General features: G+C 54.4%; 1 protein-coding gene across 1 annotated transcript; it reads right to left on the reverse strand.

Moving 5' to 3' along the window:
- Positions 1-1,858: 1,858 nt before the first annotated feature.
- Positions 1,859-6,819, reverse strand: LOC121162182 (keratin, type II cytoskeletal 3). The gene is made up of 9 exons (XM_040989025.1): positions 6,223-6,819; positions 5,206-5,426; positions 4,628-4,688; positions 4,202-4,297; positions 3,812-3,976; positions 3,318-3,443; positions 2,839-3,059; positions 2,534-2,568; positions 1,859-2,145 (listed from the first exon to the last, which is right to left on the reverse strand). The coding sequence occupies exons 1-9, from the start codon at positions 6,817-6,819 to the stop codon at positions 1,859-1,861; spliced, it is 1,809 nt and encodes a 602-aa protein (XP_040844959.1).
- Positions 6,820-14,450: the final 7,631 nt, after the last annotated feature.

Raw genomic sequence — 14,450 nt, forward strand, 5'->3', positions numbered from 1 at the left:
AAATCAACAGAATTGCACAAGGGAATTATGTAAGTGCCAAGGGAGAAGGAAGAGAAGGAGTACTTGGGATTGAATCGGGTGCTGAGTTGGTGTCTTTATTCTCAGGCCCTGCCTGCCACAGGGTCCCCTGCTATGGTCACAGCATATCTGGGACAGCATATCTGCAACAAATAGTGCTCTCCACCTCTGCATGCCTCCCAGGCCTAGCTCCCTCTAAGAAGTTGCCTGGATCCCCTCCCACCATTAGGGGGCTACTCAGGTCGCAGGGTCTCCCATAAACCCATGGTGAGCAAGTGCAGCGGGCACAGAGTTTGGCAGCAGCAGAGGCTGCTATTTGAGTGTCACTTGAGGTCTGTGGATACTGGAACTAACTGAGAAGCCCTCTGACTTCTGTGACACACACCTGTTGGAAAACGTGGACCATGCTCTCTTGGCTGGCTGACTGGCTGGCTGGCTGGCTGGCTGGCTGGCTGGTGGGCTGCCTCTAAATGCCCGGCTCTCCCCGGATCCATGCCCATGACTTTTAATCCATCCTAACCACCTGCATCCTGATGCTGGCTGCCGCGAACGCTCAGCTCAGCCTGCTGGAAACCCACTCCCACATTCCCAGTTACAGTCAGGCCAGCTTCCTCAGGGCCTCGTGTGCAGCTCCCACAAGGTTCCCCTGCAGATCTCCCCACCTCCACAAATGGCACCACTTCTGTAAATGGTGCCAGTCACACGCTGGGCCATGGCCGCCATAGCAGAATCCCTGATCCCTGTTCCCACCCAACCCATTCATAGCCTTGTTTCTTCTCAGTCTGCATCACCTGCATTTCTGCACATGCCTTCCCCATCACAAATTGTTCCATTCATTTCTTCATGCAACTACTATTCTGTTTTAAATAGATGCATTTGTTTGTTTGAAAGGCAGAAGTAACACAAAGAGACAGGCCTTGCATCTGCTAGTTTACTCCCCAAAAGGCCGTGTCAGCCAAGTCCTGGCCAGACTGAAGCCAAGAACCCCATCCGGGTCTCCCACGTTAGAACAGGGGCCCAAGGACTTGGCTCTTCCTCTGTTGCTTTTCCAGGTGCATTAGCAAGGAGCTGGATAGGAAGCAGAGGAGCTGGGATTCAAACCAGCTCTCCAATATTGCCCGAGCGGCAGCTTAACAGGATGTGCCACAACAGTAGCTCGAATGTCTGACTCTGGCACTACAGTTCGCCTCAGTGTAAGCTTACAGACTGGAGTAGGGACCAGCATCTCTGTCCCCGAGGCCTTGTTGGTTGCCCCAAGCCAGAGAAAACAGGAGGTGAGGGACACCTGCCCTCCAAGAACCACAAGGCCACACAGCCCCCAGTGTGGCCCTCACCCAGGCCACATTGCTCAAGGTACAAATGAGCTGGATCTTTAGCTATTTCAATGTCATCCACTAGAGGCGTCATTCTGTGGGTTGGATGGCCGAGCCCACATAGGAGAGGACAGAGGCAGGGGGACCGGACCGGGAAGTGGCTGGAGAGGCCAGTCCAATGCGAAAACATGCTAAAAACACTCACAGAATGAAGGACAATGCAATTTATTAGCGACAGAACAGGTAGGAGGAGAGGACAGTGTGTTATATACACCACAACCGGGGTGCATCCCACCCCAGTGCAGGAGAAGGTGACCCCACTCGGATAGCTGTGGGCACAGGCTGCGGCCAGAGAGACAAGGCCCAGGTGGGTCAGGCCAGGTATCTGGACGTGCCTTGCAGCCCACTCCCCCACGTGCATCTCGTGGGGGGTGGGAGGGATGGTGCTGGCGGGCTCACTGATGCAGGCAGATGAGGAGGAACTGTTGGGGAAGGGACGCTGGGGTGGCTGCACGGCTGGATTGCCTTCATCTGGAGTAGCGCTGAGAGGACTGGGAGAACTTGACGCTGCTGCCCCGGGTGCTGCCGGAGCTGAAGCCTCCGCCGCTGACAGCGCTGCGACCCCCAGAGCTGGAGCCGAAACCGCCGCCGCTGCCCACCCTGAATCCGCCGCTGCTGCTGCTGCCGCCGCCGAATCCACTGCCAAATCCGCTGCCACCTCCACGGCCTAAGCCACCTGCACCACCTCCCATGCCGAAGCCGCCTCCATAGCCACCTGCTGCGGCTGAGGTGGTGGTGCTGCTGTTGACCACCGCTGGAAAGGGAGAGAAAGGAGGATGGCCGTGAGCGCCCAGCACCCACATCGCCATGTGAGAATTAGCCATTGATCCACCCTGGGGGGCCAGAGTGTGACAGGGAGGAGTCACGGCCAGCTGCCCTCATGTCATACACTCAGCCCACCACCGCCGTTGCCTCGGATGACCTCCGAGGAGTTTCTCTGTCCCATTCTCAAGACTCCCTCTAGATACACCTCTTCCCATCAGCCAGCCACACTCATCTTGGAAGTGTCAATCACAGGTGCTAATCACAGCCCCTCCACTCCCAGAAAGTCCTCCCTCCACCTCCCTGGCAAACAGGGTTCACAATCAGCATGAACATTTGAGAAGCAGCTTCGGGCTTCCCCGGTCGCTGGGATAACTTACAGATGCTGACAGCACTCTGGCACTCTCCGGACATTCTGTTTGAAAAAGCAAGAAGACAACCCCATCACCAAGAGGCCACAAGCCAAGGTGACCAGAATCCAGAACAGAACTTGGAAGCTTTCTCCCACCCTCCTACAGGCACAGAAAGTTGCATCCATGCTTTGTTAACTGTTGGGCTCGTAAAAGCAAGTGCTTCTCTACAAGGCCCAGGGAAGGCGGGGCCTGTCTGTACATGCCTCCATGCCCAGGCACCTGGCTGGCACAGTGTGCCTTGGGGCAGGGAGCTAAGATGTCTGCACATTCACCTGCACTCCTCGCCCTCCAGCAGCTTGCGGTAGGTGGCGATCTCTACGTCCAGGGCCAGCTTCACGTTCATCAGCTCCTGGTAGTCGCGCAGCAGCCGGGCCAGGTCATCCTTGGCCTTCTGCAGGGCAGCCTCCAGACCGTCCAGCTTGGCCCGAGCATCCTTGAGGGCCAGCTCCCCACGCTGCTCAGCATCGGCAATAGCTGACTGCAGGCTGGCATTCTGAGGGCAGGGGATGGTAGACAGGGTGAGCCCAGGAAGAAGGCCACAAAACCTCTGCCTTGTCCTGTGTGAAAGGCAGTGAACATCGTTCCTCTGGCACCTCCATCTGCAGAGATGGTTCCCTGCAGCTTAGCCAACACATCTAGACCAGCCTGGCCTCCATGAAGGCTGCCCAGGCTGCCCTCTGGAGCTTATTCCAAGCCAGGAGTCCTGAGTTCCTGAGTCCCACACCCAGGGTACCCACACCCACCACCACACCTGCTTCTTGACATTCTCAATCTCAGCCCGCAGCCTCTGGATCATCCTGTTGAGCTCTGCAATCTCACTCTTGGTGCTCTTCAGGTCATCACCATGCCTGCCAGCTGTGGTCTGCAGCTCCCCAAGCTGGAAGACCAAGGGGAGGACAAGGGCGTGTTCATGTAGCTTGGCCTAGCTTGTTTCAAGACCCCCCACCACCAAATATATATATATATATATCTTGAGATACTTAGTAAGTACTGGTGGACTGTGTTGTAGCAGGGGTATGTCAAAGGGAGCTGGGGAGGTAGGATGGAAAGTTCTAGCTCCCTCTAGTTCCTAAGCAAGCTGAAGTGGACCCCACATGGCCCAGCAGTGCAGGGCACAGCCACTGACCCCAAAAGGTGAGAAGTTCTGCAAGGGAGTGTCCATCACAGGGATGCCTCCTCCACTCAGCAGGGCCACAGCTTCCTGGAGACCCCCAAGGGATCCTCCGAGAGGTGCCTGGCCCCTACCTTGGTCTGGTACAGCGCCTCAGCCTCTGCCTTGCTCCTCTGGGCAATGTCCTCATACTGGGCGCGGACCTCGGCGATGATGCTGTCCAGGTCCAGCGAGCGGTTGTTGTCCATGGACAGCACCACAGATGTGTCGGAGACATGGCTCTGCATCTGAGACAGCTCCTGCCAATACGAAGGGAGCCTGTTCACTTTCAGAGTCTGTGTTACAGGCACACATGGAGACCCCAACAGACAGTTCAGTGCATGGGCTAAGAATGTGCATCGGCCCCACCCTGCTCGGAGAAGCTAAGGTCCGAAGCCCATCCTGCAGACCCCCATGGTCTTTGGGCCTCACCTCTGACAGCCTCAACCCTGACACCACCTCACCCTCCCACTCCACATTCTTACAGCATCGTACAGGGTCCTCAGGAAATTGATCTCATCCATCAAGGCATCCACCTTAGCCTGGAGCTCCACCTTGTTCATGTAGGAGGCATCCACATCCTAGGGAAGACAAGAAGCTAAGGGATTTGTGCCCCACCCCCTGCTTGCCCAAAGGAGTCAGGCAATCACCAGCAAATGTCATAAGTTAGGACACGGACAGATGTTCCTGGCCACCATCAGCCTCCATATGAGGGGACGTTCCCATCTGGTGGCAGCATCCGTTCTGTTCCATCCCATCCTAACACAAAAATGTACCTGACTTCCTTTTATTCCTACTCCAGGGCCTGAATTTGGCAGCTCAGTGGCTATGAAGTGAAAAGCCTCCTCCACTTCTTTCCCCCTCAAACACCTGCAATTCTACAGCTCCCACATCCTTCAAGCAACCCTCACCTTTTTCAGGGTCACAAATTCGTTCTCAGCAGCCGTGCGCTTGTTGATTTCATCCTCATATCTGCAGAAAACAGAAGGGGCTCGGCAGTCATCCTCCACCCTACCGTTCTAGAAAAACCTGACAGCTCCCCTCCCAGAGTCCCTCAGTCCCTCTCCTGCCACTGTGGGGACCAGATCCTCCCTACCAACTCCATGTTGGTTAGAGACACCAACCAGACCAAACAACCCAAATAACTCCTGCTGTGGAGGACAGCCCTTGGTCTCATGAAATAATAGGGGAACATCTGGTCACCCTCAATTCTGTGCGTCCCAGGATCTCTTCAGAGCCAGCTCATAGACAAAATGCTTGCTCGACTCCACACTCATCCCTTGCCACACAGTCTCATTTGAAAAAGCTTCTGCTTGAAGCAGGAAAGTGAAGGGAGCCCCGTGATCCAAGCTACACTACCTCCCCACACCGTGAAATTAAGGAGAGACTGAGCACCGGCTCAGTCAGGCAGGGGTCAGGAGGACTCAGAGCAGGGTGGCCCACGATGGTGTCTTCCCATCCCTGCTCCTCCTCCCCCCTGGTCACTCACTTCTTCTTGAAGTCCTCCACCAGATCCTGCATGCTCCTTAGCTCCGAGTCCAGGCGGCCTCTCTCACTGATGATGCCATCCAAGTAACTGCGCAGGTAGTTGATGTGGTTCTCAAAGAGGGGCTCGAGGTTGTTGGTGCCTGTGATGGAGTTGGTGCCCTGCTGCTGCAGCAGTGCCCACTTGGTCTCCAGGACCTTGTTCTGCTGCTCCAGGAAGCGCACCTGCAGCACATGGAGCCAAGCATCTCAGGCAGCCAGCAGTGAGAGCTGCAGAGCCAGGAGGCAGGTTAGGGGAACACCTTAACTCAGCTAGGAGCTGGTGTCTCTGCTGGTCTCCCAGAGCACAAAGGCTCCTACTGCGGCTGGAAAGAATGCTGAGAAAGGTGCTGGGTCAGAATGGTGCATTTGGAAAAAATTAGATGGAAGCTGCCCCTCCCCCTGGCCAAACCTGTAGCAGGAGAAATTTAACAATGACTCTTTGGTCGGGGAGACTTTGTGTCTCCATCTCAACTTCAGTACAATGCATAAAAACCTTCAGCAGGGTCGGCAGAGCTGGGAAGCACTGGGAACTGATGCTGGCTGCCCTGTCCTTGGGTCTGAAGAGGACACAGTGCCATGGAGGCTGGCCTGGACTGGAGAAGGTCTTAGAACCAAGGCTCCACTCCCAGCATCCTTCACCCCTTCCCCAGGCATTGGCTCCTCTCCCTGGCACAGGGACAGAGCCGGAAAGCGTCCATGTGAAGAGCCCCCAGCTCCAAATTGGACCCAGTCCTACCAGTGGCTTTGGGCTGCCAGCTCTGCCAGCCCAGGCCTAGAGAAGGCAAAGGTGGGACACTTGAGTAGAGGCTCAAACAGGCAGGATGTGGCCATGTTGGGGTCCAAACACGGTCCATTGTCTTTCTACATCTTCCCCTCAACTGACCATGGCCAGTTCATCATTTATCCCCTTTGACCAAGCCTACCCAGGACCCATTGAAACACCATGTCAAGTACAAAATCCCCGCCTAAGTTCCATCACCTTGTCAATGAAAGAAGCAAACTTGTTGTTGAGGGTCTTGATCTGCTCCCGTTCCTGGGCCCTCACTTGCCCAATCTGCGGGTCAATCTCCACATTGAGGGGCTGCAGCAGGCTTTGATTGACAGTCACTTCCTGGATGCCTCCAGGGAAACCACCAGGGCCACCAAAGCCACCAGGACCACCAAAACCGCCTGCTCCCCCAAAGCCACCTGCTCCCCCAAAGCCACCTGCTCCCCCAAAACCAACTGCTCCCCCAAAACCACCTCCCATTCCACTGCCACCACCAAAGCCACCTCCATAGCCACCCCCAAAGCCACTGCCACACATGCTCCGCCCTCCACCAAAGCCACCAGCCTGGGAGCTACCAGCTGCCACACTCATGGAGATGCTTTTGTGGCCACCCAGGTTGTAGAGGCTGCGACTGCCAAAGCCACCTGCTCCCCCCCGGATCCCAGAGGCCCCTGAGCCAGCTGCTGCCGAACGAGCCACGCAGCTCATCCTGGTGCTGCTGCTGCTGCTTCGGCCGGGGACCACTGCGGAACGGCCAGAGAAGCTGCGGCTCCCACCGCCGGATGTCTTATGCACTTGTCTGCTCATAGTGAGGAGCTTGGCAAAGAGGCGAGCAGGGACACTGGACGTCTGGTGAGGAGGAAGGCGACTGAGTGCCTGGGCAGAGAGCAGTTCTTTATATGTATCTGGGGAGGCTGCGAGCACAAATGAGGGAGACATAATCCCAGCTCCTCATGGGCTGGGCTTGCCTCCAGGGCAGTAAGTTTGTTCCAGGCGACCAAACACACCTGGAAAATAAGCTGAAATGGTAAAAGTGCTAAGGTGGCAGGCTTATCCGGCTAGGGTGGGGGGTGGGTGGTGCCTGGCGTGGCCCCATTGCTGGGACACAGCCACCTCCCAGCTTTGTCTGGGAGGCCCCAGGAGGCATACAGACCCATGTCAGGGGATTACGCAGGTCTGTCTGCCCATCGGCTGCCCATGGACCCTGCTGGAAGGAGACTCTAGCAGGGGTAGTGGAGGGGGCTCTGTACGTGAATGACATCTCTGCTTCCACTGAACTGTGAGCAGAGATCTCCCAATCAAGGAGTGATGCCCGTTTTCCCACAGTCAGCACCAGTATGTCCATCATGTACCAGCCAGGCTCCATGCTGGGCTCTATGACAAAGCAATGACCTGTCTTCCTCTCCACCAGAAAACCCTAGCTCCCAAGCGTCAGTTCTGATGGTGGTGGCTCTTTGGCTTCTGCCTGTCCTGAGCCAAGGTAGACTCGCCAGTGAGGTGCAATGCTGAGATACCAGCAGAGTCTGTAACTGAACATCAGCTCGGAAAATCCGCAGCACCATCACACAGCTGAAGGTTTTTCTGGGGCTTCCTTCCTGCCATTTCTCTGAGCCCAGCCCAAGTCCCAAGGGGCAGGAAGGTCAAGTGTCAGCCCAGCCATGAAAGCGACCAGCATTCAGGATGGTGGCCCCGTGCGGGGTGTTGAAGCCTCAGGCAAAAACAAGGCACCCTCCTTTCAAGATCCCCTCACTGTGAGACCCATGCTCTGGCTAAAGGGTCTGAGCATGGCACCCCGCACCTCTCATCCCCAGGAGGCCGGATACACAGAGCGCATGACATCACTGGACACGTCTAACTAGAGCGGGGTTAGGTTGGGTGAGGAAGGCGTCCTGAACAGCGCTGGAGCAGCCACATGCACTCTCTCTCTCCAAGCGAGATCTCACAAGGCTCTGCCTGGGGTGAGGCTCAGCAGCCCTGGGAGAACCACCCCAGCCTCAAAGGAAAGGAGATGAGACAGTACATGCTAGGGAGGCCCAGGTCCAAAGAGCCAGTGCAAATGTTCTCCCCTATCTGGCTGTCCCATTTCTGTCCCTCTCCCCTCCCCCCAAGGGCTGTAGCTTTTGCAGGTGCTCACTGTCTGGTTAGAACTGGTAACCAGGATCCCTAAGTTCCTAGCCCAGTGCTTTGTCAATAGCAGAGGCTCATGAAGTTTGGCTGAATTCGTTAATGAGGCAGTCATTCAACAGAGAATGAATCAATGGATTAATTATGCTCTTCTTCTGGATGATGACCAGATAAAACTGGTTAAATGATGATTCAGCTCCCATGTTCATTGAGTGCATCTCAACTTGAAGAGGAGGCAAACTACAGATTTGGTGAGCCAATTTAGGGAAATACACATGCTAAGTTTCCTCTCCAGCAAAAAATCACAAGAATCCCGCGTCAGTCGGGAGGTGCCGGTGTTGTGACCTGTGCAGATAAACTGCCACTTGGGACACCAGCACCCTAAGATGCAAGGGCCTGCCTCCACTCCCCACCCAGCTTCCTGCTAATGCAGCTGGGAGATAGCAGAGGATGGCCCAAGGAGTTGGATCCATGCCACTCACCTGGGAGACCCAGATGAAGTTTCAGTCTGGCTGAGCCCTGACTGCTGCAGCCACTGGGAAGAGTGAACCAGTAAATGGAAGATTTATCTCTCTCTCCCTCCCTCACCCCCAACCCTGGTCCTGTTACCTTTCAAACAAACAAATACATAAAATGTTTTTTAAATTCAATTAGGACGGGCCCGGCGCAGTGGCACAGTGGTTAAGGTCCTTGCCTTGCACGCCCGGGATCCCATATGGGTGCCGGTTCTAATCCCGGCAGCCCCACTTCCCATCCAACTCCCTGTTTGTGGCCCAGGAAAGCAGTCAAGGACGGCCCAACCCTGCGCCCACGTGGGAGACCCAGAAGAGGCTCCTGGCTTCGGATCAGCATAGCATCGACCATTGCGCTCACTTGGGGAGTGAATCATCGGACGGAAGATCTTCCTCTCTGTCTCTCCTCTCTGTATATCTGCCTTTCCAATAAAAATAAAATAAATCTTTAAAAAGAAAAATTCAATCAGGGCAGTGACAGTGTGACATAGCAAGCTAAACCTCTGCCATCCCATAGGAATGCTGGTTTAAACCCTGGCTGCTCCACTTCTCATGCAGCTCCCTGGGAAAGAAGAAGATGACTTAAGTGCTTGGGACCCCTGTACCCACATGGGAAACCCAGAAAATAAATAAATCCAGAAGGAGAAGATGCTTGGCCTACCTAACATGCTCGCTAACATCTACACCCTTTCTGAGTCCCTAGTTCAAACCTTAGCCCTGCTCCTCATGACCCCTTTTGCTAACGCACACCTTGGGAGACAGCAGCTGATGGCCTGCAGACATGGCACTGAGAAGACTCAAACTCACAGTGAATCAGAACACTCTCATGTCTCCCAGAGAGACCCCCAACCAGTGCCGAGTCCACGGGTTCTGAGCCAGGATTGTCACTGCTTTGCTTTCTTTGAAAGATAGAAAAAAACAAGAGATTTTCTCTCCAGATGCCCACAACAGCCAGGCCTCAGCCAGGCACAAACAGGAAGTGAGCACACCCAGAGGTGAGCCACTGCCTGTTGCCTCCCAGGAAATGGAACCAGGAGTGCAACTGGGACTCGAACCCAGGCATTCAGAGATGCAATATGGGCATCCAAGCAGCATCTTTTTTTTTTTTTTAAGATTTTTTTTTAATTGGAAAGTCAGATATACAGAGAGGAGGAGAGACTGAGAGGAAGATCTTCCATCCGCTGGTTCACTCCCCAAGTGGCTGCAATGGCTGGAGCTGAGCCAATCCGAAGCCAGGAGCAAGAAGCTTCATCCTGGTCTTCCACGCGGGTGCAGGATCCCAAATCTTTGGGCCATCCTCGACTGCTTTCCCAGGCCACAAGCAGGGAGTTGGATGAAAGCAGGGCCACCAGGATTAGAACTGGCGACCGTACAGGATCCTGACACGTGCAAGGCAAGGACTTTAACCACTACACTATCGTGCCAGGCCCTCAAGCAGCATCTTAACCATTATACCAGATGCCTGCCCTGCTGTTTCTTAGGAGGAAATTAACCTGAAGAACTCTGTTGGAGAAATATGATCAATGCCAACGTGGTGGCTGGCCAGTCCCAGCAGGTGAGGAAGAAGTGAGAGGGGTATTAAAAGTACTGTGCCTGAGGACCAGGATAGCAGATAAGACCATGGCCATGGCCTGGGGATGCAGAGAGAGCTAAGACAAAGCTTGTTGGGGCTGGGGCGGGGGGTGGTACGCATTCGCAGGGCTGGGGTGTGTAGAAGGGGAGGAGGCCAGCCAGAGTCGAAACTGCAAGGGCTAGGGCCCAGCCCTCTAAACAGGAGCCACCTGAGAAAAGCAGAGTTGGCTTATTTGTCCTCACCCAACGCCTGGATTATCTGAGGGTATTAACCGGGTGTTCTGCTTTCCTTCTGCAGAAAAGCCTGAGTCAGAGCTTGCATGGCTTCGAATCAGAGATGCACACACAGCCGAGGCCAGCAGGCCAGCACAGCCACCCTCCTTCTCCTCCTCCTTGCCACCTACAGGCAACCCACACACCTAAGCTGTCCTCCTCTCCAAGCTCCAAGGGGATAGCAATTCATCTCATCTCCTGGCATGCCCGGGCCAGCCAGGCACCACCCTGGCCCCGGAAAGTGTTCACAGATCTGGCCTGAGTGTCCTCCCATCCCCTCAAACCCGATTCTGCCCATCAAGTGACTGATTGGTTGACTTCTCTCTCCTGGGATCAGGGAAGTTGGAGTGCTAGGGGCCTCCCAGGCCTGTGTACCACCCCCACTCTGAGTCTGAAGTCTTTCCTCTTAAAGATTCATTATTTTAAAGTCAAAGACAGAAAGGGAGAGACAGAGAGAAAGAGATCTTCCATCCACTGGTCATTCCCCAAATAGCCACAATGGCCAGGATAAGGTCAGGCCAGAGTCAGGAGCCAGGAGCTTCGTCTAGGTCTCCACATGGCTGCAGGGACCCAAGCACTTGGGCCATCCTTTGCTGCTTTCCCAGGTGCATTTGCAAGCATCTGAATCAGAAGAAGAGCAGGTGGGACTCAATCCTGTGACCATATGGGATGCTGGCACCACTGCCACTCCCTGAAGTTTTTTAACACATACAAAACTGCATTGACCTTCACACATGTCAGAACTCATGTCTTTGGGGATCCTCCCATATCCTTTCAGATCATAGCAATTTATTGCGAATTCAGCAAAACTTTTAAATAACACTGCATTTTGGGCCCGGCGCGATTGCGTAATGGTTAAGGTCCTTGTCTTGCACATGCCAGGATCCCATATGGTCGCCAGTTCTGATCCTGGCAGCTCCACTTCCTGGATGGCTTCCTTCTTGTGGCCTGGGAAAGCAGATGAGGACGGCCCAAAGCCTTGGGACCCTGCACCCACGTGGGAGACCCAGAAAGAAGTTCCTGGCTCCTGGCTTTGGATCGGCGCAGCACCAGCCATTGTGGCAACTTGGGGAGTGAATGATCAGATGGAAGATCTTCCTCTCTGTCTCTCCTCTCTGTACATCTGCCTTTACAATAAAATAAATGAATCTTAAAAAAAAAAAACCACTGCATTTTAAAATCACCCACATTTGGAAATGATTATACCTGGGTGTGGACAGATACTATATATTTTAGAAAAAAAAAAAAACCTATGAATTGCAAATGTTTGGCCCCGAAGTAAGTTCTTATTTTAATTCCATTTTTCTGTGGACTTTTTGTTGAAATCCCACCCCACCCCCACCTTGTGCTGTTGGATTGGGAGTGAAGCAGCCAGAACTCGAACTGGCATCCATATGGAATGCCATCCACTGACACGGCGTGCCCCAGCAGGAACACAGTGGCTAGCTTAACCCAGCCTTTCAGGCCTCCATTCCCCAACTGCTGTCAGCTGGCCTCTGCCAAGCCTGCAAGTTCCCCAGGGCCTCTGACGCAACAGAGACGCCCAGCGGGCTGTGTCCTTCAAGTGTTGTCACTGCCTGCCTCCCTCACCTCGCTGCCTAGAGGATATGAACCAAATCTGTTCCTGCCCAGCCTCCTGCAGGATCACTTGGGAACTTCCATACCTTCTCCATGGCAACCTCTCAGTATGAAACAATGCTACTAGGACAGGTGCTTGGCACAGCACCTTGTTATCTGTCAGGATGCCTGCATCCCATACATATGAGAAAGGTCAGAGTTCTAGTCCCAGCTCCACTCTCAATTCCACACTTCATACGTCCATTTCCCAGGCAGTTCCCATTGTTGGGTCCACACTGACATGAAACTAAACCCTCCTCATACTACGGTGCAGAATGATTTGATCTGCACTCCAGGTCACCCAGGAAACCTCAGGCAGCGATGAGCCCGGGGCCCAGGGCTCCCACCACCCCTAAGACCTTTCTCAGCCACAGCTCTGCATCTTCACCCTTCTCTTCAGGGGACAAAGAGACAACCTATCAATCCCAACCTCCAACACGGAGGAGGAGGGCGGAACCGGAACAGATGCACAAAAGACTTGATCCCCTCTGTCCGTGCCTCTCCTTTGTCCCTGGGCTAGTCACAGAGAGGCACAGTGCACTGGTGCCCCTGGGTGACTATCACTCTATACACTGAACATCACCCCATACCTGGTATTAATCATCCATGCCTTCTTCTGAGGTCACCCACGGCTACACCCCAAAACCTGTGTCAACCATGAGATAAGCCAAACTCCCATCATGATGTGGAGCAGGGGCACCAGAGAGACCAGCATATCGGCAAGAGTCTTCCGGGACTAAGTGGACTGGATCAGGGTGGGATGGAGGGCTGTGCAAAAGTGGCCAGTGTTTGGGAGCTGGAGAGCCCCTGAGCGTACCTAACAGTGTGACTGCATTCAGGTCCTGTCAGCACCCACACCCCTAGATCTTGCTGGAAACAAACCAACAAATACAGTTGTCTTCTCTATGCTAAACAAGCATCTCCTTCAACAAAACACACAATTGCAGTCATTCGGAGATGCACATACATGTATGTCACCTGTGGTCCATCTGTCACTGCAGCAACACCTAACCGTGCTCCAGGGGCATGAGCAAGGGACCCTCACCCCCAGCCTTGAGGTGTGGCATCTGGTGGGTGTCCCAAGGGGAAGCCGCACTTATGCTTCCAACTCGAAGAAACTCACTGAGGAGGCGAGTCAGCATTTTTCCAGGGGAGGGGTGCAGCAATGGGAAGCCATCAAAACCGCCTGCCTAACTTGGCTGCACCTGCTAAGACTTCCTGTTCTGACACCCGGGGGGCATTGGGGCAGCAAGCCCAATGAGACAATGAGGAGATCAGGGCTGGGCTTGTCCAGGACAAGGACAAAGCCACCAGACCCAGGGCAGGGCTGTTCCTGCCCAGGGAGCCTGAGCCTTAGGGATTAACCCTTTGCTACTCTGTCCCTGCTCCCTCTCCTCCCCCTCCTCCCACCTCTCCAACGTAGGGAAGCCCCGGGTTTGGCCTCAAGGTCACTGTGGGCAGGCACTGGCCTCCAGCAAGCCAGGCATCTTCTGTGTCTACACCCGGGGAGGCCCTTGCAAATGCTGTCCTAGACAGATTAAAATCTCCCTGAACTCCCTGGCAGTCAAAGAGTCAGGGGCAAGGTGGGGGGAAGAAAGCAGGGGAGTGGGTCAAGAGCCACGATGGCTCCTGCATCTACCTTGGAGAGTTTCCAGGTCAGACTACAGCCAGCCAGCCTGCTGTGGAGTCTGTTTCCAGGAAAGAGATGGCGCCGCTCTGAGAGTCTTGGAATCGGTTCAGTGTACATAAGAATAACACATCTCTGTGCAGCCAGCACGCCCAGATGCACACAGGGGACACGACAGCCAGCTCATGGAGGCCAGCAGAGGACATCAAGTACCGCATCAGAGAACAGAGGGCAGAACAGATTGAACAGCTCTCCTGGCTAAGTTTTGAAAAGTATCTGGGTGAGTGGAAACTCTAAGGTGGACTATGGTGACCTTGGAAAGATTTCCTCGACCTTGGAGCAACAGTACCTCAGAACTACCAAAACCACTGAAGCAGTACCCTCAGAACATTGGGAATCCTAGGATGACTTCAAGTGGCCATCCCTCATTCCCAGGGACTGATGTGGTTTGGCTGCTGGGAGCGGCCTCCTCCCTTTTCTCCCCCAACCCTCCCAGATACAGGAGGGGAAAAAGTTGGGGAAAAAAGAGAAAGAAAAGAAAATTCACTCTCTAATCACGATAAAAAGAAAGCAAGCATCCTCAACAGTTACAGTAGATCCTGACTCTCACTGCCCTCGCCCCTTCCACATGGTGCCAACCATCACCCCCAGCGCCGGCCCCAGCCAAGCAGCACCTCCATCAATGCCCCCAGAAAGCCTGGCTCACCTCCACT

The sequence above is a fragment of the Ochotona curzoniae genome, unplaced genomic scaffold (genome assembly GCF_017591425.1).
Source record: "Ochotona curzoniae isolate NIBS_2020 unplaced genomic scaffold, NIBS_Ocur_1.0 contig_1014, whole genome shotgun sequence".
NCBI classification, from domain to species: domain Eukaryota; kingdom Metazoa; phylum Chordata; class Mammalia; order Lagomorpha; family Ochotonidae; genus Ochotona; species Ochotona curzoniae.

Coding starts and splice junctions, on each gene's coding strand:
- LOC121162182 (XM_040989025.1), bottom strand. CDS start 6,819: ATGAGCAGACAAGTGCATAAGACATCCGGCGGTGGGAGCCGCAGCTTC. Junction 3,060..3,317: donor TTGAGAATGTCAAGAAGCAG/GTGTGGTGGTGG, acceptor CCCTGCCCTCAG/AATGCCAGCCTGCAGTCAGC. Junction 2,146..2,533: donor CCAGAGTGCTGTCAGCATCT/GTAAGTTATCCC, acceptor CTCCCTTTCCAG/CGGTGGTCAACAGCAGCACC.